At 46.0% G+C, this 25,241-nt stretch overlaps 1 protein-coding gene across 1 annotated transcript in view; it reads right to left on the reverse strand.

Annotated features, from left to right (window-relative positions):
* LOC136610819 (peptidyl-prolyl cis-trans isomerase-like) overlaps nt 1-25,241 on the reverse strand; it is a 36,314-nt gene that overhangs the window by 3,352 nt on the left and 7,721 nt on the right. Inside the window, exons 2-4 of the mRNA XM_066590015.1 lie at nt 11,129-11,159; nt 7,345-7,433; nt 3,682-3,854 (exon numbers count right to left, since the gene is read on the reverse strand). Of these exons, the coding sequence (XP_066446112.1) occupies nt 3,682-3,854; nt 7,345-7,433; nt 11,129-11,159 (293 nt within the window). The remainder of the gene's footprint in view (nt 1-3,681; nt 3,855-7,344; nt 7,434-11,128; nt 11,160-25,241) is intronic.

Here is a 25,241-nt window from a genome sequence, read left to right on the forward strand (position 1 = left end):
TCACGGGGGTGCAGGTTAAGGGACACTTTGGAAATAGTGACCACAACATAATTAATTTCCACTTGTCATTCAATAGGAAGCCTTATCAGGGAGCGACAAAAAAAAATAAGCCTTAGTAAAGCCAACTTTGATCAGCTCAGAATAACTCTCGGCAACATTTAATGGGACAATATCCTCAAAAATAACAGTACAGGCGACAAATGGAAGAAGTTTAAAAACATCCTAATTACTTCATGTGAGCAGGTCATACCCTACAAAAATAAGAGCAATGAATTGAAGGAAACCAATGTGGCTCAACAAGACTGTAAGGGGGCAATAAGTGAAAAAAACCCAAAGCATTTAAATTACTAAAACAAGAAGGCAGTGAGGAAGAGCTAAAAACAAAGCAGAAAAAAATGTAGGAAAAAAATAAAAACTGCCAAGGAAGAGGCAGAAACTGATTGCCAAATAGAGCAAAATAACCCTAAACTAGTTTTCAGTTACATAAACAGTAAAAAGATTTGCGCTGAAAACACTAGCCCTTTAACAAATAATGCAGGAGAAACTATAGAAGATAATGGGGAATAGGCAAATTTATTAATTCATTTTTTCTCAAATATATTTACAAGAGAAAAAGAAATGTCACGCGAGATGCAAGAGGATCAAATTAAACCCCCACTAAATATCACCTGCCTAACGCAGGAGGAGGTGCAGAGCCGGCTGAAAAAGATTAAAATTGTCAAATCGCCGGGCCCAGATGGAATACATGCTTAGGGAATTATGTGACATAATAGACAGTCCGCTATTTCTTATATTTTGGACTCTATTGAGACCGGAGTTGTACCGCTGGGTTGGCAGATTGCCATTGTAGTTCCAATGTACAAAAAGGGGTCAAGAAGAAAGCCTGGTAACTAGAGGCCAGTAAGTCTCACTTCAATAATTGGAAAAATATTCAAGGGGTTTTTGAGACACGCCATCCTAGAATACCTCAAGGACAACAAGGGCATAACTCCTCATCAGCATGGGTTCATGAGGGGACAATCATGTCAGACCAATTTGATCAGCTTCCACAATGAAGTAAGTTCTAGGCTGGACCTGGGAGAGTCTATTAATCTTGTATATCTGGATTTCTCTTAAGCATTTGACACCGTGACACATAATAGGCTGATATATAAATGAGACAGCTCGGTCTGGGTGAAAACATGTGCATATGGGTAAAGAACTGTCTCAGAGATAGAAAGCAGAGGGTGGTAATAAATGGTTCGTACTCTGATTGGGCCACCATCGTTAGCGGGGTGCCACAGGGTTCAGTATTGGGCACCATACTGTTCAATATATTTATCAATGACCTGATAGAGGGGCTGCACAACAAAATATCAATATTTGCAGATGATACAAAATTATACAAGATGATTTATACAACAGAGGACAATGTGCAGCTACAAAAGGACCTGGATAAGCTGGGGGCTTGGGCAGAAAAATGGCAAATGGATTCAACATCGCTAAATGTAAGATTGTACACATGGGCAGGAGTAACGGATGTCACCAATATACACTAAATGGGGTACTGCTAAGGAAAAGTGATATGGAAAAAGACCTGGGGGTACTAGTTGACTGTAGACTTAACTGGAGCATTCAATGCCAGTTAGCTGCTGCACAGGCAAATAAAGTCTTGGGGTGCATTAAAAGAGGTATAGGGGCGAAGGATGAGAACATTATCCTCCCACTATATAAGGCACTTGTCAGGCCCAAATGGAATACTGTGTACAGTTCTAGTCACCGGTGCTCAGGAAAGATGATGCAGTGCTTGAAGGAGTTCAAAGAAGGGCAACTAAACTAATACATGGAATGAAGGGACTGGAAAACCCAGAGAGGCTATCCAAATTGGAATTATTCACCCTGGAAAAAAGACGGTTAACGGGCGACCAAATAACTATGTATAAATACATGAGGCGACAATACAAGGATCTCTCCCACGATCTGTTTATACCCAGGATTGTGACAGTAACAAGAGGGCATCCTCTACGTCTAGAAGAAAGCAGGTTTCATCATCAACACTGAAGGAGGTTCTTTACAGTAAGAGCAGTGAGACTGTGGAACTGTCTGCCTGAGGACGTGGTGATGGCAAAATCAATGGAGGCGTTTAAGAGGAGACTAGATGTTTTCTTAGAGCAATACGACATTACAGGATATAGATAAATAACCAGAGAGGTTGTTGATTCGGGGATCTTCTGACTGACGAACTTGGAGTCAGGAAGGAACTTTTCTCTGAAGAGTGTTGATCCAGGGATTATTCTGACTGCCATTATGAAGTCAGGAAATAATTTTTTCCCCAAAAATGGGGAAAATTGGCCTCTGCCTCATTGGAGTTTTTTGCCTTCTTTTGGATCAACACGGGGAGGTGGGGTAGGGGGTGGAACAAGCTGAACTGGATGGGCATTTGTATTTTTTCAGCCTAGCATACTATGTTACTATATCATCACTTCCAGGACTCCTTGTTCTTATTTACACTGAAGAGAGTTGTTAATAACATTGGCTGTATGTTTGGGGTTGTTGTCCAGCTGGAGAATAAGTTTGGAGACAATCAGATGCCTCTCTGATGATATTACATGACGGATAAGTATCTGCATGTATGTCTCAGCATTGAAAACACCATTAATCCTAACCAAATCCCCAACTCCATTTGCTGAAGGCCCAAACTTGCAAGGAACCTCCACCACTCTCCACAATGCTTGCCTGTTGCCTGCAGACACTCATTGTACCACTGTCAGCACTTTGGTAAACAAACTGTCTTCTGTTACAGCCAAATAGTTCACATTCTGACTCCTCAGTCCAGAGCACCTGCTGCCATGTTTCTGCACCCCAGTTGCTATGCTTTTGTGCATAATTGAGTTGCTTGGCCTTGCTTCTATGTTGAAGCTATGGCTTTTTGGCCACAGTTCTTCTATAAAGACCACCTCTGGCCAGACTTCTGTGAACAGTACCTGGGTCCCACTGGTTTCTGGCAGTTCTGAGCTGATGGCACTGCTGGACATCTTCCGATTTCGAAGGGAATTAAGCATGATGTGTCTTTCATCTGCTGCACGAAGTTTCCTTGGAGACCACTGCATCTACGGTCCTCAACCGTCTCTTTGCGCTTCTTCGAAAGATCTTGAACAGCACGTCTTGGAACCCTAGTTTGCTTTGAAATCTTTGCCTGAGAGAGACCTTGCTGATGCAGTATAATTAACTTGTGTCGTGTTGCTGTGCTCAGTCTTATCATGGTATATGACCTGGGACATGAAACTGTCTTCCATAACCTCACCTTTGTAGCAGAGTATGGCTGTTCTACACCTAGTATTAAACTTCCTACACAGTAGTTTCTTTTTCAGTTAATGCCTGTATTTTATGTGAAAATGATGATCATTATTACCTGTTTGGTATGATTGGTTAATCATATACCTGACTATATACTTACAAAATCCCTGACTGTGTGCCTAGAAGAAATGATGCTCTTTTAAAGGCAAAGGGTGGTCAACCAAATATTAATTTGATTTAGATTTCTTTTTTCTCTTTTTTTTCATTTACTTTGAATTTTGTTGACAAAAATTAACTATTAACACTTTCATGTTTTCCACACTTGCCTAAAACTTTTGCACAGTACTGTACATCACTTGCACTTTATACAACAATGTTTATGTTGTTTTAGACTTTTCTTCTTACCAGTCAGCCTTGATGGTCGAGATGAAGAACTGAGAGCCATTGCTGTTGGGCCCAGCATTTGCCATAGAGAGCGTCCCTGGAGCGCTGTGCTTTAAGATGAAGTTCTCATCTTCAAACTTACCACCATATATAGACTTACCCCCTGTGCCATTGTGATTGGTGAAATCACCACCCTGGAGTGAGGGGCAAAAGATAACAAAGATGAGAGTGTAAGAATAGCTGGTTGCTTATAGACAAGAGTAGAGGGAAAGATGAAAGAGTTTTTAATTAAAGGCATGATTTTTTAATTAAAGGGAATGTGTCCAGTGTCCCAAGACCAGAACGCTGTGGAACACATTTTCACCTACAATGTATTACAAATTATAGCTTATGTACTGAGGCATAAGTCCTGTGCCCCATTGCAAAGTCTGTAACTGAGTCCCTACTATGTCCAATTTATAATACTGATGTCTTCCTATATGGCAGACCTTTGGGTGCACCAGGGCCTGGGTGCAAGTGCATATACACTGATCAACTGTAACATTAAAACCACTGGGATGTGATGTGAATAACATTGATATGATGACAACGGAACCTGTGAGGGGTGGATATATTAGGCAGCAAGTGATCAGTCAGTTCTTGAAGTTGAGATGTCGGAAGCAGGAAAAATAGGCAAGTGTAAGGATATGAGCAAATTTGACAAAAGGTCAAATTGCAATGGCTAACATGAGGATGTCACTATGACATGTACCACCAATTTAAAGGGAGTCTGTCATCTACTTTTAGCCCTATAAGCTAAGCTTATGGGCCAAAAGTAGCTGACACCCTGAGTCTAGGGATGTAAGTGTTATGCTTAAAGGGGTTCTGTCATTAAAAACAAAAAATTATATACTTACCTATTGCTCCCCAGGCAACCTTACCTCTCCTCTTCTCCTCCCAAATCTTCTCCTGAATCGTCTAGCAGCTTGTGTCACGTGACCTGCAGCTACCCGATTTAGCTGGATCCGGTGATGTAACGTACATTGCGCTACATTCTGCTTCCTGCAGGTCAATGTACGCATACGTCACTAGTGACGTAGCGTTCATTGCCCAGACAGGGAAGTAGTGGGTGTACACCACTGTTGGGCTGCTTGACAGCCAGGTGACGCCCCCACTTCCTCATTGGCTGGGCGCATTGCTAGGGGGGTACCGGAAGGCACAGGGGAGAAGGCACAGCAGCGGCAGCGCAGAGGAGCATCAAGGGACAAGGCAGAACAGCGGGCCAGCAGCAAAGGCTCCTGCGACACAGGAGCTTCAGAGTGGGGGTCCTTCAGCGCCAGAGCATCAGGGGAGAAGGCAGAGCAGCGGTACAACAGCGGAGGCTCACAGCGGGGGAACGACACAGCTGGAGCAGTGGACCAATAGCGGAGGCTACAGCACCGCAGGGGAGCATGACAACAGGGGACGGAGAGCAGAGCATCAGCAGGGCAGATCCTTGTCTGCAGGGGGGGAGGATGGAAGAGCCAGGAGCAGGAACTGAGCTCCCGCCCCCTCTCTGCCTCCTCTCTGCCCCTCTGCACTATTTGCAATAGGAGGGGGTGAGATGGGGGCGGAGCTAAGTCTCGCCGCTTAGCTCCGCCCCCGCTCCTCCCCTCCCATTGCAAATAGTGGTGAGGGGGCGGCAGCTCAGTTCCTGCTCCTGGCTCTTCCATTCTCCCCCCCTGCAGACAAGGACAGCATATATGTATGTATGTGTACTCATATATATATATATATATATATGTGTTTTATAAATATCTAGTGTGTGTATCTCTATCTGCGTCTCTGCGGCTACCCATCTCTCTGCTTGTGTATATACAAGCATATACATACATATATCTATGTGTGTGTGAGTATATGTCTGTGTGTTTGTATATATGTATATATGCACTTGCATATTTGCCTTGTGAAAAGTTGGTCTGAGTTACTTGGACTGAAATAGTGCTCACTTATGTAAAATCAGCCAAAGATTGTAAGGAAGATCTGGAAGCCCTTGGGAAGTGTTGGGTGTTCAGGGACAGAGGCAGGGAGAAACACTATCAGATTTTGGTGGACTGCAGGCAGGGCTGCACAGCTCCAATCACTGCACTGGATGGGCGGAAGTAGCTTTGTGAGGGCGGAAGTGGTCAGCACAGCAAGGGGTGCTGGGAGATGACCTAGCAGGAGGGGCTGAACATGTAAACAGACCATGGAGGTGAAAAATGGAGCCTAGGTAAGTACAACTACTGAAAAAAACGTTTTGTATGTGTTATTTACCACAGCCTGTACCGGCAGGGCGGATTTACTGGAGAAAAAAAATACAGATTGTAATGACAGAACCCCTTTAACTTCCCTATTGTTGCCCTGGCAGTAGTGGCGCTGAAGGGTGCCACTGAATGCATTGAGTGGCGTCATAAGTAGTCCGACCATTGTAATTTAGTTTATAGGATAAAAGTAGCTAACAGATTGCCTTTAAACATTGTACAGACCAGGTACCCCCTTCATGGCAGCGGTATTCCCTAATGGCAGTGTCCTCTTTCGGCAGGATAATGCCCCCCTGTCACACTACAAAAATTTTTCAAAAGTTGTCTGAGGAGCATGACAAAGATCATGGTGATGACTTGGTCTCCAAATTTCCCAGATTTCAATCCGATCAAGTATCTGTGAGATGTGCTGGAAGAACAAGTCTGATCCATGGCGGCTGCTCCTCACAACTTACAGGACTTAAAGGAACTGTTGCTAACGTCTTGCTGCCAGATCCCACAGGACTCCTTCAAAGGTCTTGTAGGGTCCATGACCTGATGGGTCACAGCTGTTTTAGCTGCATGAGGAAGACCCATGTACTATTAGCCAATGTTTTTAATATTTTAGCTGATGTGCGTGTGTCTGCAAGGGAAAAGTGACTCATGAGGTCACAAATTGACTCGTAGATCACAAATTAGTACAAGAAGGGAAATACCATTTTGATTTGTTTCCCAGTGCTGACCTCCTCTTGGCATGCCCTTGCTTAAAGGGAACTTATCACCTCCAAACAGCAACATTAACTAGGTTATGGTAGTGTTCGGGGAGCTGGGGGATGTATTTTTTATACTCACCCTCTCCCCATTTCTACGCTGTCCGCCGGTGAAGTGCACATGTGGTATGAAAATTGGACTCTTTTGAGATTCTTGCGCACATGTACTCCATCCATCAGACTCCTGAAATGAGTTAGCGTGCGGACTTCACCAGAGGTGACAAGTTCCCTTTAAAACCAGAAACTATATAAAGATGGTTTCACACAGAGCGGTTTGCGTCAAAATGCTGCATTTTTAGCAGCATTTTAACTGGCATTTAAGGAAATGCCACAGACAGATGTGAGTTGTAGGTCAGTACAGGAAATATGAAACACACTACATGCATTGTTCTTTTTTTGTGACTTTTTTCCCACTTCACTTTTTTGGGGCTATGCAGTTTTTTTTTTCCTCAAACACAGCATGCTCTAGGACTGGCGTCTTTTTTTAGACGTTTTCCCATAGACTTCTCAATAGAAGAAAGAAAACCTAAAAAAAAGTGTGTTTAAAGAAAAAAAAAAACCACATAACTCAAAATACGTCACAAAAAAAATCTGTCTGTAGGAAGCCTGAAGATGAATCGGGAAATGGAAAAGTATCTACAACAGATAAGGAGAATGAAGCCACAGTTAACTACCTGGCACATGAAGTTAGGGATGATGCGGTGGAAAGTGCAGCCCTTGTATCCATAGCCGGCCTCACCTGTACAGAGTTTAAGGAAATTGTCTGCAAGCAGAAAAGAAAGCAAATAGTCCGTTGAAGGGTTAGAATAAACTTAGTCTTCAAGGGAAAACATGCAGGAATGACCGCATATTGCAACATGTCAACATTCTATGGTTAGCACTGTTTCCTTGCAGTAGTGGGGTCCTGGGTCCAAGGATACTACTGCATGGAGTTTGTATGCTCCCCCGTGTTTGTACGGGTGACCTCTGGTTTCCTCCCACACTCCAACAACATACTGATAGGATAGTTGGCTTCCTACGACACTGGTCCTAGTGTGTTCGTACAATATAGGACTGCAAGGACAGGGACTGATGCAAGTGATCACAACCGGTTAGCGGTAATAAGCAACGGAAAACAAATTCTAAATCGGCTGAATTATTGAAATGGCCATAAGGGTTTAGGTTAGGAAAGATTAGCAATGATTCTCCGCTCGTGGACAAGTGTCAGCGCTTTCCATAGCAATGCTATGGGAAATGTCGGCTGGCGAAATCACTGCCCTGGACAAGGGGCCTATATCATGGTGGCCCAGTCTAAGGCCAGTACAGATATCTTGTCCTGGGAAGAGTAAGAATGTGGCTGTCTGCTCACAGCCGAGCTCCTGCTCTAATGGCCAGGAACTGAGTAACCTATTGTCCAAGCTGTTTAACCCCTTATATGCTGTGGTCAACAGTGACCGTGGCATGTAAGCTGTTGATAGGAGAAGAGGTCCCTGTGTTCAGTTGCATAGCAACCATAGACTTGATCAAGGCCTCCGGGTCTGACATGCATGCCAACTTATTAGACCCTGCCTCCAGAAGGGCCTAAAAAAGAAGCTGTCAAATGCATACTACACTGTACAACATAAGTAGTGCAGTGTACTATACTAGCGATCAAACAATCACATCTTCAAGTCTCTTTGAGAGACAAAAAATATGTGTAAGATGTAAAATATAATAAAAGAAATCCAGAGTAAAAAACAATACAAAAACACATTTACCCCCCCCTTCAAAAAACTCAATTTTCTGGAAAAATTGAAAGTTAATGGGTATCGCAGTATTTGCAATCAACAATACTATATCAGTATTACATTATTTATCCCGCATAGCGAACACTGTAAGGGTAAAAAATAGCCAGAATTAGGCTATTAAGTGATGTAAATAGAGTTATTTTTGATCCCTTCTCTCCTGAGTTATCTTTAACCTTATTTGCTGTAATTATAATGTCCCTGCCTTCCAAGAGTTATAACTTTTTTTAATGTTGTTGACATAATGGAACCATTTAATGTACCATAAAATGTACTTAAAAATGCAGTTGCGCCATAGTTCTTTTGTTTTCATGGTGTTCATGGTGCAGTAAAAGCAACTTCTTAATATGATTCTGTGTTAGTGCAATTACGGTGATACCAAATTTATCTAGTTTTTTTTATATTTTACTACATTTCAAAAATGAAGAAAACATATTTTTTTAAACAAAATAGCTCTTTGTCGCCATATTCCGGGTCTTAAACCTTTCATATTTTTTCATTGATGGGGCTGTATGAGGACTTGTTTTTTTTGCGGGGCAAGCTGCAGTTCCTATGCATATCATTAGGGGGTGCATGTGACTTTTTGATCACTTTTTATTCCATTTTTTTTTAAAGGCAGTGTGACCAAAAGCACAATTTGGGCATTTTGTAAATTTCTTTTTACACTATTCAGTCTCCAGCCCAAGTAATGTGATACTTTAATAGTATCCAGAATTTTGCGGATGCAGCAATTCCAATTATACATATAAAATTTTCAATTTTATAAGGCAAAAGGGTTTTATAATTAATTTTTTTTAAGTATTTTAAAACTTTTTATTCAACTTATTTTTACAGTTTTTTAATGAACTTGGAGTAGTTTGATCCCCTGTACATTGCAGTACAATATTTTGGATTGCAGTGTATTGCACCTCTATTTTATCTTTTAAGGCTTCCCATAGGCTTTGTTCACTAGACTGCTATTATAGCCATTGGAACATTTTGATTGGGTTGCGGGAAGGCCAATTGAGTGGTTAAGGGAGGGTCGCTCCAGCTTAGATGCTGCAATTAATAGGTTAAATGGTCGTCAAGTCTCAGCAGTGTGACACAGCATTCACCTACTGGGTATAAAGCGGGCTTGGCTCCTGGGCCTGCTCTATACACTCCCTCAGTGCTGGAGGGCACACATGTATGCCCTATTGTGTATGGAGTTAAAAAGAGGGTTTATATTCTGCAAGACTAGTAGAAAGTAAAAAAAACGCATAAATTTGATATTGTTGTAATTCCATTGACCCGAAGAATGAAGTTAAAATTAAAGTTAATGCCATTTATGCCGCATGGTGAACACTGTAAGAAAAAAAAAACATTGCTAGACTCGCTGTTTTTCATTCATCTATCTTCCAAAACATGCAATCCAATGTGATTGAAAAAGTTGTATGTACCCCAAAATTGCATAAATGAAAACTACAACTCGTCCCAAAGCAACAAGGCTTCACACAGGCCGAAAAATAATAAATATTATGTGTCTTGGAATGTGGTGATGATAATACAATCTTATCTTTTAAGAAAGCGCTTCATTCACTTCAATGGGAGCGATGGAGATTGACGAAGTTCTTGAATGCAGTAATCTTATTGAAAGGGATACCGTTATAACATGGCACAACAATATAAAAAAAAAGTAAAAAAACAATGGTAGAATATGTGTGGTTTGTTGTGCGTGACATCATGGAGTCTATAGGGAGATGAACAGACGTCACCGCTCATACGCTGATGCAGTCACCCAATCATGCATGTCGTCTCCAGCTCCTTTGAATTAGAGCTGCCAATCAACACAGAGGGTGTGGTTGAAGATATAGAAGGAGAGAGCGCTCGGACAAGTTGGGCAGTGGAAGTACCTATCTGACAGCTTCATGGTCAGTAGCATACCATATGGGAAGCATGCAAAATCGGATTATCCGCAAATGAAAGCACTGGGCAAGGAAAAGGTTAGAGATATATTTATCCGCTATTGGCGCCTCATATTTGATGATAATTGGATATGCTAAATTCACCCAACAGATTTCCTTTAAATAAAATTGACTTTGAGAACTTCTTACAGATGGCTCCTATATTTCCTTTCTATACCCATCACTTCTGGTTCTCAGAAACACTTGTAAATATTACCATACATGTCTCAGGTCTTGGTCTGATTGTGAATTCAGCTAAAAGTTGTATGTCCATCTGTGTATACCATGTACCATATATTTGCATATATTACCCGGAGTCTTGTAAGTCACTCACCTCCTAGGTGTCTCCACATCCCTTCTAGGTTCTCTTCTTGGGGAGAGACATTATCGCTCCCGACCCACTCACCTCCTAGGTGTTTCCACATACCTTCTAGGTGCTTCCCTTAAAGAGAGACACCCCTCCCGATCCACATCACAGACCTCTCACCAGCCAAGCCAGAAACCTACTGCACTCTGATGAGGGGCAAACACCCCGAAACGGCTCTCTGTGTAAGGTTTTCTGGCTTGGCTTCCTATTCCCAATCATGGTTTTAAAGACTTGTTTAAAGAGTCGTACATTAATTTGAAGAAATGCTGCCATCCAATAGGTGGCGCTGCAGAGATATTGTTCCAACTTCCTTATTACCGTGTACCAGAAATGGACCATATCATGATATGCAACAAATGTGTTAGTGCAACAAGTCATATCTCAGTGTGCTGACTGTGCTACTTACCTGCAGTCTTGGGCACTACATCAAATCGGAGCTAAGGAAAGATAAGAAGACAGATTAGTCCAACACTTATTAGATATATGCAATGTTCTCTGTACACCTATGGCCATTTACATGGGACAATTACACTGGTCAACAGTTTGAGAAAAGAAAGAACTTCAGGGCATAGTTTTAGCATTTTGATTTGAGATCAGTAAATCTTAAAAACCAAAGCTAATAAAATCCAATGTCATATTCGTGTTTCTCAACCCAAAATTAGGGTACTTTAACTATTTTAAGAAAGGACAAAATTTGAAAGTGCATTTTTGATGTCCAGTGTTATCGTTCTATGAGGATGGAGTGGTCGTGGGCATGCGTGACCATCACTCCATTAACTTCTATGGGATATCGATGCAATCTTCCTCCGTCTTAGAAGTGAATGGAATAGTAGTCACACATGTGCACCTCCGCTCCATTCTCATGGTGGATTCAGGGTGCATAGATCTTAGAATCCCCAGGGGTCGATGCCCCAACCACCTGACATGTATTCCCTATATCATAGTGGGAAAACTCCTTTAACCCTTTCCAGTCCAATGTCGGGCCTGCCCCGACATCATCATTTTCCTCCACAGCTCCGATGTCGGGGCAAGCCCGACACTGCAGTGCAGGAGTGGATCTGCACCCGATCGTCAGGCATATCGGGTGCAGATGCACTCCTTTACTGGTCGTCATCGAGGACCCCCGAGGAGAAGGCAGAAAGGGTTTTTAACCCTTTCTGCCCACTCCTTTACACATTACATAGCGCTCAATTAGCGCTATGCAATGCATAGATTCCGGCCGGCGATCATGTGACCGCCGGTGTTACCTGACCCCCGGCGGTCACATGAACGCCGAGCCGGGAGCCTGCACCGTGCAAGGACCTGCTTACCTGACCGGCGTCTTGTGCATTCTCCTACTGTCTCCCGACCCGGCGATCATGTGACCGCCAGGTGTCACCTGACCCCAGCGGTCACATGATCGCCGAGCCGGGAGGCAGAAGGAGAATGCACAAGACGCCGGTCAGGTAAGCAGGTCCCTCCCTGCACCCTCCTGAACTCTGTCAGATCAGGAGGGTGCAGGGAAAATGTATTTTTTCTCACCCATTCTCCCAGCTCCAATTTATTTGGAGCTGGGGAGAATGGGTGAGAAAAAATAAATGGATTGGAAAGGGTTAAAATAATTCCCAATTCCCTTGTTTTCCAGCATTTAATTTCCTTTGGAGAGTCCTACACTGGTTCCAGCCATCCAGTAGAAAAGGGTGTGGAATAGAGATGAGCGAGCACCAAAATGCTCGGGTGCTCATTACTCGGGACGAATTTATCGCGATGCTCGAGGGTTCGTTTCGAGTAACGAACCCCATTGAAGTCAATGGGCGACCGGAGCATTTTTGTATTTCGCCGATGCTCGCTAAGGTTTTCATGTGTGAAAATCTAGGCAATTCAAGAAAGTGATGGGAACGACACAGAAACGGATAGGGCAGGCGAGGGGCTACATGTTGGGCTGCATCTCAAGTTCACAGGTCCCACTATTAAGCCACAATACCGGCAAGAGTGGCCCCCCCCCCCTCCCAACAACTTTTACTTCTGAAAAGCCCTCATTAGCATGGCATACCTTAGCTAAGCACCACACTACCTCCAACAAAGCACAATCACTGCCTGCATGACACTCCGCTGCCACTTCTCCTGGGTTACATGCTGCCCAACCCCCCTCCCCCCTGCACGACGCAGTGTCCACAGCGCACACCAAACTGTCCCTGCGCAGCCTTCAGCTGCCCTCATGCCACACCACCCTCATGTCTATTTATAAGTGCGTCTGCCATGAGGAGGAACTGCAGGCACACACTGCAGAGGGTTGGCACGGCTAGGCAGCGACCCTCTTTAAAAGTGGTGGGGCGATAGCCCACAATGCTGTACAGAAGCAATGAGAAATATAATCCTGTGCCACTGCCATCAGGAGCTGCACACGTGGGCATAGCAATGGGGAACCTATGTGCCACACACTATTCATTCTGTCAAGGTGTCTGCATGCCCCAGTCAGACTGGTAATATGTACCTTAACAGTAACCGCGTTGGTGGTAATGTGGTGGTGACTGCGGACCTAGTAGCGCGGTTGTATTTTGTTGGTTTTCGGAATGTGGCCAGGATTAAGTTGGCCGTGGCGGGGGATGTTTTTGAGGCACTACGTGTCCTCTCCACGTGTCCGTGATTATATGCACCTTAACAGTAACCGCGTTGGTGGTAATGTGGTGGTGACTGCGGACCTAGTAGCGCGGTTTTATTTTGTTGGTTTTCGGAATGTGGCCAGGATTAAGTGGGCCGTGGCGGGGGGATGGTGGGGGGGCTCTCTTGTTGTGTCGGTAAAGGTGAAATTCTTGGACTGCCACCAGACGAACCAATGCAAAGGCATTTGCCAAGAATGTTTTCATTGTTGGAGGAGGAGGGGGATGTTTTTGAGGCACTACGTGTCCTCTCCACGTGTCCGTGGTTATATGCACCTTAACAGTAACCGCGTTGGTGGGAAATGGCCTCGCTGCCATCATGTCTTTGGGAAGCCTCTGTTTCCACACCCCAGAGACATACCATTAGCAGCGGTATAGGCAGAGCCCAGAATTCGTAACATTATTAGTTCCATTTCAGTAATAGTAGCACTCAAGACAGGCCCCAGTAACAATTCCGAAGCAGCAGTATAGGAGGAGCATAGTCTAAGTTCCATTTAAGTAATAGTAGCAGCCTACACAGGCCCCAGGAACAATTCCGAAGCAGCAGTATAGTGGGAGCGCAGTCTTAGTTCCATTTCAGTAGCTGCAGTATAGCCAAGGCCCAAGTTACATTTATGTAGCTAAAGTGTAGGCCAACCCCACACACCTTTCTGTACCATGAGTGCAGGCGAAGAACATAGAAATTGCTATGATTACACTGTAGGTGAGGGCCCAAAAAAATTGGTGTACCAACAGTACTAATGTACCTCAGTAAAAATTGGCCATGCCCAACCAAGATGGCAGGTGAAACCCATTAATCGCTTTGGTTAATGTGGCTTAAGTGGTAACTAGGCCTGGAGGCAGCCCAGTTTAACGAAAAATTGGTTCAAGTTAAAGTTCCAACGCTTTTAAAAGCATTGAAACGTATAAAAAATTTTTAGAAAAATTATATGAGTGAGCCTTGTGGCCCTAAGAAAAATTGCCCGTTCAGCGTGATTACGTGAGGTTTCAGGATGAGGAGCAGGAGGAGGAGGAGGAATATTATACACAGATTGATGAAGCAGAAATGTCCCCGTTTTGGATGGTGAGAGAGAACTATGCTTCCATCCGCGGGTGCAGCCTACGTATTGCTTAGGTATCGCTGCTGTCCGCTGGTGGAGAAGAGAAGTCTGGGGAAATCCAGGCTTTGTTCATCTTGATGAGTGTTAGCCTGTCGGCACTGTCGGTTGACAGGCGGGTACGCTTATCTGTGATGATTCCCCCAGCCGCACTAAACACCCTCTCCGACAAGACGCTAGCCGCAGGACAAGCAAGCACCTCCAGGGCATACAGCGCTAGTTCAGGCCACGTGTCCAGCTTCGACACCCAGTAGTTGTAGGTGGCAGAGGCGTCACGGAGGACGGTCGTGCGATCGGCTACGTACTCCCTCACCATCCTTTTACAGTGCTCCCGCCGACTCAGCCTTGACTGGGGAGCGGTGACACAGTCTTGCTGGGGAGCCATAAAGCTGTCCAGGCCCTTAAAGACTGTTGCACTGCCTGGGCTGTACATGCTGCTCGATCTCCACACCTACCCTGCTACCTGGCCCTCGGAACTGCGCCTTCTGCCACTAGCGCTGTCGGATGGGAATTTTACCATCAGCTTGTCCGCCAGGGTCCTGTGGTATAGCAACACTCTCGAACCCCTTTCCTCTTCGGGAATGAGACTGGGAAGGTTCTCCTTATAGCGTGGGTCGAGCAGTGTGTACACCCAGTAATCCGTAGTGGCCAGAATGCGTATAACGCGAGGGTCACGAGAAAGGCATCCTAACATGAAGTCAGCCATGTGTGCCAGGGTACCTGTACGCAACACATGGCTGTCCGCACTAGGAAGATCACTTTCAGGATCCTCCTCCTCCTCCTCCTCCTCCTCAGGCCATACACGCTGAAATGATGACAGGCAAGCAGCATGGGTACCGTCAGCAGTGGGCCAAGCTGTCTCTTCCCCCTCCTCCTCATCCTCCTCATGCTCCTCCTCCTCCTCCTGAACACGCTGAGATATAGACAGGAGGGTGCTCTGACTATCCAGCGACATACTGTCTTCCCCCGGCTCTGTTTCCGAGCGCAAAGCGGCTGCCTTTATGGTTTGCAGGGAACTTCTCAAGATGCATAGCAGAGGAATGGTGACGCTAATGATTGCAGCATCGCCGCTCACCACCTGGGTAGACTGCTCAAAGTTTCGAAGGACCTGGCAGATGTCTGCCAACCAGGCCCACTCTTCTGAAAAGAATTGAGGTGGCTGACTCCCACTGCGCCGCCCATGTTGGAGTTGGTATTCCACTATAGCTCTACGCTGCTCATAGAGCCTAGCCAACATGTGGAGCGTAGAGTTCCACCGTGTGGGCACGTCGCACAGCAGTCGGTGCACTGGCAGATTAAACCGATGTTGCAGGGTGCGCAGGGTGGCAGCGTCCGTGTGGGACTTGCGGAAATGTGCGCAGAGCCGGCGCACCTTTACGAGCAGGTCTGACAAGCGTGGGTAGCTTTTCAGAAAGCGCTGAACCACCAAATTAAAGACGTGGGCCAGGCATGGCACGTGCGTGGGGCTGCCGAGCTGCAGAGCCACCACCAGGTTACGGCCGTTGTCACACACGACCATGCCCGGTTGGAGGCTCAGCGGCGCAAGCCAACGGTCGGTCTGCTCTGTCAGACCCTGCAGCAGTTCGTGGGCCGTGTGCCTCCTATCTCCTAAGCTGAGTAGTTTCAGCACGGCCTGCTGACGCTTGCCCACCGCTGTGCTGCCACGCCGCGCGACACCGACTGCTGGCGACGTCCTGCTGCTGCTGACACATCTAGATTGCGAGACAGAGGTTGAGGAGGAGGAGGAGGGTGCTTTAGTGGAGGAAGCATACACCGCCGAACATACCACCACCGAGCTGGGGCCCGCAATTCTGGGGGTGGGTAGGACGTGAGCGGTCCCAGGCTCTGACTCTGTCCCAGCCTCCACTAAATTCACCCAATGTGCCGTCAGGGAGATGTAGTGGCCCTGCCCGCCTGTGCTTGTCCACGTGTCCGTAGTTAAGTGGACCTTGCCACTAACCGCATTGGTGAGGGTGCGTACAATGTTGCGGGAGACGTGGTCGTGCAGGGCTGGGACGGCACATCGGGAAAAGTAGTGGCGACTGGGAACTGAGTAGCGCGGGGCCGCCGCCGCTATCATAGCTTTGAAAGCCTCCGTTTCCACAACCCTATACGGCAGCATCTCAAGGCTGATAAATTTGGCTATGTGGACGGTTAACGATTGAGCGTGCGGGTGCGTGGCGGCGTACTTGCGCTTGCGCTCCAACACTTGCGCTAGCGACGGCTGGACTGTGCGGTGCGAGACATTGGTGGATGGGGCCGAGGACAGCGGAGGTGAGGGTGTGGGTGCAGGCCAGGAGACGGTAGAGCCTGTGTCCTGAGAGGGGGGTTGGATCTCAGTGGCAGGTTGGGGCACAGGGGGAGAGGCAGCGGTGCAAACCGGAGGCGGTGAACGGGCATCGTCCCACCTTGTGGGGTGCTTGGCCATCATATGTCTGCGCATGCTGGTGGTGGTGAGGCTGTTGGTGGTGGCTCCCCGGCTGATCTTGGCGCGACAAAGGTTGCACACCACTGTTCGTCGGTCGTCAGGCGTCTGTGTGAAAAACTGCCAGACCTTAGAGCACCTCAGCCTCTGCAGGGTGGCATGGCGCGAGGGTGCGCTTTGGGAAACAGTTGGTGGATTATTCGGTCTGTCCCTGCCTCCACCCCTGGCCACCGCACTGCCTCTTGCAACCTGCCCTGCTGCTGCCCTTGCCTGCCCCTCTGAAGACCTGTCCTGAGTAGGCGTTGCACACCAGGTGGGGTCAGTCACCTCATCGTCCTGCTGCTCTTCCTCCGAATCCTCTGTGCGCTCCTCCCTCGGACTTACTGCCCTTACTACTACCTCACTGCAAGACAACTGTGTCTCATCGTCATCGTCCTCCTCACCCACTGAAAGGTCTTGAGACAGTTGCCGGAAGTCCCCAGCCTCATCCCCCGGACCCCGGGAACTTTCCAATGGTTGTGCATCAGTGACGATAAACTCCTCTGGTGGGAGAGGAACCATTGCTGCCCAATCTGAGTAGGGGCCCGAGAACAGTTCCTGGGAGTCTTCCCGCTCCTGAGCATGTGTCATTGTAGTGGAGTGAGGAGGCTGGGAGGAAGGAGGAGCAGCAGACAGAGGATTCGGATTTGCAGCACTGGACGGCGCAGAACTCTGGGTGGATGATAGCTTGCTCGAAGCACTTTCTGCCATCCACGACAGGACCTGCTCACACTGCTCATTTTCTAATAAAGGTCTCCTGCGTGAACCCATTAATTGGGCGATGAATGTGGGGACGCCAGAAACGTGCCTCTCTCCTAATCGCGCAGCAGTCGGCTGCGACACACCTGGATCAGGAGCTCGGCCTGTGCCCACACCCTCACTTGGGCCTACGCGTCCTCGGCTGCGTCCACGTCCTCTAGGCCTACCCCTACCCCTCTGTATTACCAGTGATTTCCAAGCCAGGAAAGAAATTGGCGCAAGCCTGCAGCCAAAATAGAATTTTTTCCCTTGTTTTTCAAAGGACAAGCCACACTGCGTGTATTCAATAAATACTACTAAGTTTAATAACTGTGTTGTGGCCTTGCAAATGTGTCAGAGAACTACAGTGATGCAAAGTTATTCGCTACAGCAGATCAGGGATTTCCCATGCAGGAAAAAAATTGGCGCAAGCCTGCAGTAAACGTAGCTGGCTGCGTCTGATTTTTTTTAACGTTCTGCACGCAGCACACACGTACCCAGAGCCCCGAGGACTGTCAGAGGCAGGCGAAATACAATTTGTTCCCTTGTTTTTCAAAGGAAAAGCCACACTGCGTTTATTCAATGAATAATGTATGTCTTCTGGCCCTGCCTACACAATTCTATCCCTGTAGTATTAATGCCGGGTGCAATGGTCTGCACAGCCGGTTTTGAGAAGAAAAAAAAATATGCAACACTGCTAACAGCAGCCTGGACAGTACTGCACACGGATAGATGTGGCCCTAGAAAGGACCGTTGGGGTTCTTGAAGCCTACACTTACTGCTAACACTCTCCCTGCCTAACCACCACTTCTGTCCCTATTGCAGGGCGCAATGCTCTGCAGATCCAATTTTGAAAAAAAATTAAAAAATACAGTGCTAACACAGTACTGCACACTATTAGATGTGGCCCTGAGAAGGACCGTTGGGGTTCTTGAAGCCTACACTAACTCCTAACGCTCTCCCTACAGCAGCTCCAGCACGATAGCACTTTCCCTCAGCTAACTCACAAGGCATCTGAGCCGAGCCGCGGGAGGGGCCGATTTTTATACTCGGGTGACATCAGATCTCCCCAGCCACTCACAGCAGGGGGGTGGTATAGGGCTTGAACGTCACAGGGGGAAGTTGTAATGCCTTCCCTGTCTTTCAATTGGCCAGAAAAGCGCGCTAACATCTCAGAGAGGAAACTGAAAGTAACCAGAACATCGCGTGGTGCTCGTTACGAGTACCGAGCATCCCGAACACGCTAATATTCGCCCGAGTATCAAGCTCGGACGAGTACGTTCGCTCATCTCTAGTGTGGAACCAAACATCACCCTCTCTCAATGGGCCTCAAAGCAGCCGCATAGTTTGCCTCTATCATACATAGGAACTTGAATGAAGTAGGTCTTCAAAGAGCCGGGATGCCTTCTATGATTGTCAAAGGGTTTAGATATAGGGTTGTGCTTACAGTTAGTCATCATTATCCGATATGAATCTAATCAGTAAATTGATGATACTCATTTGCTAGACTATAGCCACAACATTTAGTAGCCTTTACCACATTCATCTTGCCACTTAGCATTATCACTAGTGATGAGCGAGCATACTCGCTAAGGGCAAAAGGGCAATTGCTCGAGCGAGCATTGCCCTTAGCGAGTCCCTGCCCGCTCAAGTGAAAAGGTTCGGCTGCCGGCGGCGGGCAGGGAGCTGGGGGGGAGAGCGGGGAGGAATGGAGGGGAGATCTCTCTCTCCTTCTCTCCCCCCCCCCCCCCCCCGCTCCCCCCTGCTGACTGCCGCAACTCACCTCTCCCCCGCACCAGCACCCGAGCCTTTTCTCTCGAGCGGGCAGGTACTCGCTAAGGGCAATGTTCACTCATCTCTAATTATTACTATTTTTTCAATAAAATTTCATCATGTTATAGATGGTCATGATTCATGAATAGATGGTTATCCACGTGACATGATCGATTTTCATGAGGAAGTAACTTCCAACCTGCCTATTGGATGTAACATTGACGTTGAATACTTGACAACTCTTCGTAACAGTCTTGTACGGAAGATGCAAATGCAAGGAGTTAGGCAATATATATGTTTTTGGGTGAAAGACGGGTTAAAGGGGTATTCCTATCTTGAACATGTATGGTAAAGCCACAAGATATGCTATAAATGTCAGATAGATGCATTGGCACATGTCACTGCTTGCTTGGCTCTTTCTACAACATCCATGGACTTCAATGGAGAGGACCATACATGAGAGTGACCACCTCTGTAATGAATACTATTGGAACTGCAGCTATTTTGTTAGCAGACAGGAGTCAGGGATCCCTTTCCATAACAGGTGAGGATCCCAGAGATCCTCTCCTTTTCAGGCATTTATAGCATATCCTATGTATGTATATGCCATAAAAAGTAGGACTGGTGGGACCTTCACCTTGCAGACATTTTTTTACATACCCTGTGGATACCCATACATGTTTACTATGGGAATACTGTTTTTAAGAGGCAGAAGGAGAAGGGTAATAATAACCTATATTCATTTTAAGTTAGAAGAGTTGTCAGACTTCTTACTACTGATGACTGAGCTATCCTCAGGATAGGTCATGATGAATAGTGCTGTTCCTCAGAGCTGGAGGATAGTAAGAAGTGGGACAACCCCTTTTATTGTAGTGTATGGCACATGTCGGTATTGCGATCAGTTCTTTTTTTAAAGGGGTTGTTGAGTTTTAAAATATTGATGGCCTATCCCCGGGATAGACCATCAATAGCCGTTCAGTGGCAGTCTGCCACCCAGGATTCTCACCGATCAACTGTTCACCAGGCTGGTTTGTTTGTGCACTGAACTAACTTGTTCCGCCAGAAAACAAGCCCTATTATAGCTATGTAGACAAAAAATATATATAAAAGTACTTTAAAACAGCAATGAAAAAACGAAAAAAAATCGTTTGGTCATTAGGTAGAAAATAGGCCGGCCACTAAGGGGTTAATCAAAGCAGGTGTAGTGTCTTAGACTAATGATGCATAGTAATGCACAGTGTGCATCAGGCCGTCAGCAAAGCAGGTATGGCCATCTTTGTTTGTCCAGACCTGGAAAGTCCTTTCAAACTGTTGCTATAGTGATGGATAATAATACGCACCAAAACCGCTAGGTGCGCTAAAATAAGCGCCACATTTGGCACAACAGAAATGAGCTTTTCTAGTGGCAAGATCCCAGGCTATATCAAGGACAATTTTTGCTGCTCCACATAACAGCGCGTAGGGGTATATTAAAGTAAGCTGGAGGTGCTGCCGGTGCTGACCAAGGAGAGGTGCAATAGTTTACAAGAGAGCTGCCACCTATGAGAGAGAAGCCACAGAGGAGTACAAGGAATGTGAGAAGGGATACTTGGAGAGATACTGAAGATGCTGTGCAGAGCAACCGGAGGCTGCTTGCTGCAAGGAGGGAGTAGCCAAGTTATTGCGACAACCTGATGGGAGACAGTTGATCGTGACAAAAAAAACAACGTGAACAGCGCAGTACAGTGGCACTCATGACTCTGGACAAGCCTGAGTTGGTTGTAGTAATGACTCCCATACAACAAAACTGTAAGTGGGGCCGGCCTCAAACCACACACTAGGTGTGCACAGGGACGTTATTAGGTAAGCAACAGGCCTGTTGTGTAGTGAGGTGCCATGCTAAAGTACTTGGACTATGTACTAAACCTCTATTGCTTATGGTTACAGACTGAGATAGGGATACGGGGACACAAGCCTACATAGTAGAGACTCCTGTACTAGAGCTTGAGCATTGTGTTTCCAAGAGACCGTATTGATAATAATAGAGTGTTAACCCTTTACAAACAAACTGGATGTTATGTTGCAAGAACTGTACTTCTGTTCACCGGAACTGACCTCTGTACAATATTATTAATACTGTTCCTTCAGCCTTATTCCGTATTGTGCACAAAGTATTGTTATTCTTATTCTATTGCTCCCCAGACAGTCTTCCAACCACATCTTCTCCTTGCTGATTTTCTTCAGTCCCCCGGGTCACCTCACCACAATCCGGACGGATCCTCTTCTTCTTGTTATGGAGCGTCCATTCTCTGCATTCTTCTTCGACAGGTCAGTGTAGCTTACGTCGCTAGTGCCTAGGTAGGAATGCCGTTCTATTGCCGAGACTACACATGCGCGCTGTCTCACCGCGAGAGTTCATATACTATAGCAGAGAGACAACGTGCATGAGCAGTCTCAGCAATAGCGGGGCACTTCCTGCTAGGCTATGAACGCTACATCACTAGTGACATCAGGAAGGAGACTTCAGAGAATGGATGCTTTGTCACCGGAAGAAGAAGAATTGGCTGGCTGGAGGTGAGGTGACCCGGGGGAACTGCAGGAGACAGGAGAAGATCGGCAGAGAGAAGATGCGGTAAGAAGATTGACGGGGGAGGAATGGGTAAGTATAGAATGTTTTTTTTGTAATGACAGAACTTTTTTAATATTCATTTTGGTTACTCCATCTGCTGCATCGTATCCTGACTCCTTCGTCGCTGTAGCATCACATGTGATAACTGCAATCTGCCAATGACTCCTGGCTGCGGTGAAAGATGTGATTTCATTGCAGCCTTACGGGCTTATAAATTTGAGCTGCCCTTGGTTCTAAATGGAGCAATTCTAATTATATTACATTGGATAATTGCTGATAATACAATCCCCTATCATAGTGATTAATGTGCTCCACTTGAATCGTCCTGCTGACCATGATTCTGGTCTGCCCATGAAGGGACTCGTTGTCTCCCTGGTGATGACATCTTCTGGGTGTCTTGCTTTGTCTGAGTCAGACGTTCGCACATCTTGCAGTCCTGCGTTCTGCTCCCACACACAATGATGTCATAGCCCCTCCCACGGACAGCGTTCATGCCATAGCAGCAGCATCCCAGGGGCGGCAGACGCTGCAGTCTCTCCAGCCTAATTTCTGCAGTAATAGCTCACTGCAGAGATATGTCATGCAATCATTATTTCTCATTCTTCTGGTTTCTTCTGCAGCCCTCATACACAGAGCATCACTTCCATCACTCCCAGTGGGGCTCACAAACCAGTTCCATAGGGAGCCAGTTGACCTATTACTATGTCTTTGAGTGGGTGGAAAGTCACGCAATCCTAGAAACAGCATAAAGACATATGCGACTCAAACCTTAATGCATGCAGCTGTATAGGGCAGCTACTATTTAACCCCTGATCTACTAGCACGTTAATCCTAGGATTGTAACGAGGCATGCGGAGGATAGTAGGATTTTAAAGCGGCTCCAATACGGCTGGCGGAGGATTAGTCAGATTTGGGACGTAATTCCTTTGTCTCTTCCTTTAATCAGCCTACATCTGCTCCTATATCATTACATGTCCCATTTTATACCCATATTGAGCATACCCCAACAATAGATATGATCTATACTTCTATATCCTTTATTAGTTCTTTATTGCTATACTATTTTTGTCTTTATGGAGTCACATATGACAGCATACAAAACTTGGGAGCTCATCTATAAAATGCGCCGGGGGGGGGGGGGAGGAGGGATGAGACAGATCCAGTATAGAAGGTACACAGTCCCATCATTGTCCTTTGTGTGTATAGGACACATAGAGTAGTCCAATTGCTACTTATAATATAGTCTATAAAAGCAGAAAGGGCATATTTAGATAAAAGAGAAGGGGATCAGATCCTTGTTCCCCGGAGCTTACAGTTTATTAGCGATGAGTAACTTCGGTGGTGTCATACAGCTCATAGGGACATGCCTTTGATCCTTTGAAAAGAATACATTTCCATTATATCAAAGGCTTAACCAGCCACGGGGACATCGACGATAAAGTTAAGTTGAGCTGGAAGGATGGCATTTATTTGTCTTCTGAAGCATTATAGGAATTAGAGCGTTGGTGTCATCTTCATTACACTTTCGACTTTGTATTAAGTTCTACTGCTATGGATCATTGTACCAGACACCGCAACTATTATTAGATAAGGTAGTTACAGCTGTGGCAATCATTAAAGGCTATGACCACCCTTATTGTTGTCTTTTTTTCTCGTAAATTGTGTATTTTCACATAAAAATATTTTTTGCAATTGGTTGTTAGTAAACATTTGTAACTGTCTACTTTCTATGCTGCAGTGTGCTCCAATACACTGACTGCTGGAGGACCGAGATATTTGAAGAATCCATCAGTGAGGCAGACTGACGGGAGACTGAAATGAATGACGGAAGGGGGGGGGGAGATGTGTAACATAATGTTTATAGCAGCTGGACCAGAGAGAGATGTATTAAATTCTAGTTACAGCAGAGGGGAGGGAGGAGATGTTGTGACACATATTATTTACGGTAGCTAATTAATCAGGATTTACTGTACCTAACTACAAAGTGCCGGCTGCTAACTAACTGTTTGTGGTTACAAGCTCTGACGCTAGCTCCTTACTGCGCTGGATGACTCTACTCCATTCTGACATATAGTTAATTTCCTCTCACTGCTCTAGTTGCTTCTTTCCCCCTTAGCCGGCATCCATCAGTGATGACAGAAGTGAGAGGAAATGAATTATGTGGCAGAATGGGTCCAGATAATCCAGCACAGTAGGAAGCCAGCGTCAGCACTTGTAACCACAGACAGTTAGGTTCCCTTCAGATGAGCCGATTATCGTTTGAAGGAGTCAGTGACGTCATCGTTAGCTCGTTCGCTCTCATGCAGCCTGTTTAGACAGGCAGATATATCGTTGACTCGTTCAAATGAGAATCATTCAGAATTGTTCCGTCTTTCACATTCACTGTATAAGCAAATGAAAGGGACTGAACCAGCGCTGTTTAAGCCATGCAATACATGAACGAGCCAAGTTTCAGTTTCCCGTCAGTCTGTCTGACTGATGGATTCTGTAAAAATCTTAGTCCTCCAACAGTACAGCGTATTAGAGCATTTTAGAGCACATAAAGTAAAGGCTTAAACATGCCTAATACCCTGTGTCCCCGAAAATAGACCTATGCCGAAAATAAGCCCAACCCTGATTTTTTGGGGAGGCTTGAAAAATAAGCCCTACCCCAAAAATAAGCCTTAACCGCATTATATTAAAAAAAGCAATACATTACCTGGCAGGCTCGGTCCATGTCCCTCCCGCTGCTCTCCGGGACTTTGGCAGGCTTCCTGCAGTCCTCGATTCCTCACAGAAAACTTGCTTCCTGGTTATGGGATTCATAAATCCCGTCTCCAGGAAGTGATGGCTCTGGTTGGTTCTCGAACGCTGCTCAGCCAATCAATGCAGTACTCAATGAACAAAAGCGATGGCTGTGATTGGTTCATCCAGCGCTGCATTGATTGGCTGAACAGCATTTGAGAACCAATCACAGCCAACGCGTTGTGGAGGTGGGATTTCTGAATTGGCCAATCAATGCCACAGCTCAGCCAATTGAAAAATCTTGCCTCACAACGCGATGGCTGTGATTGGTTCCCAAGTGCTGCTCAGCCAATTGATACAGTGTTGGATGAACCAATTGCAGTCATTGCATTGGTTCAACGAGCACTGCATTTATTTGCTGAGCAGTGCTCGAGAACTAATCAGAACCATTGCAATGAAGGTGGGATTTATGATTC

Source organism: Eleutherodactylus coqui, chromosome 2, assembly GCF_035609145.1.
Source record: "Eleutherodactylus coqui strain aEleCoq1 chromosome 2, aEleCoq1.hap1, whole genome shotgun sequence".
Lineage (NCBI taxonomy): Eukaryota > Metazoa > Chordata > Amphibia > Anura > Eleutherodactylidae > Eleutherodactylus > Eleutherodactylus coqui.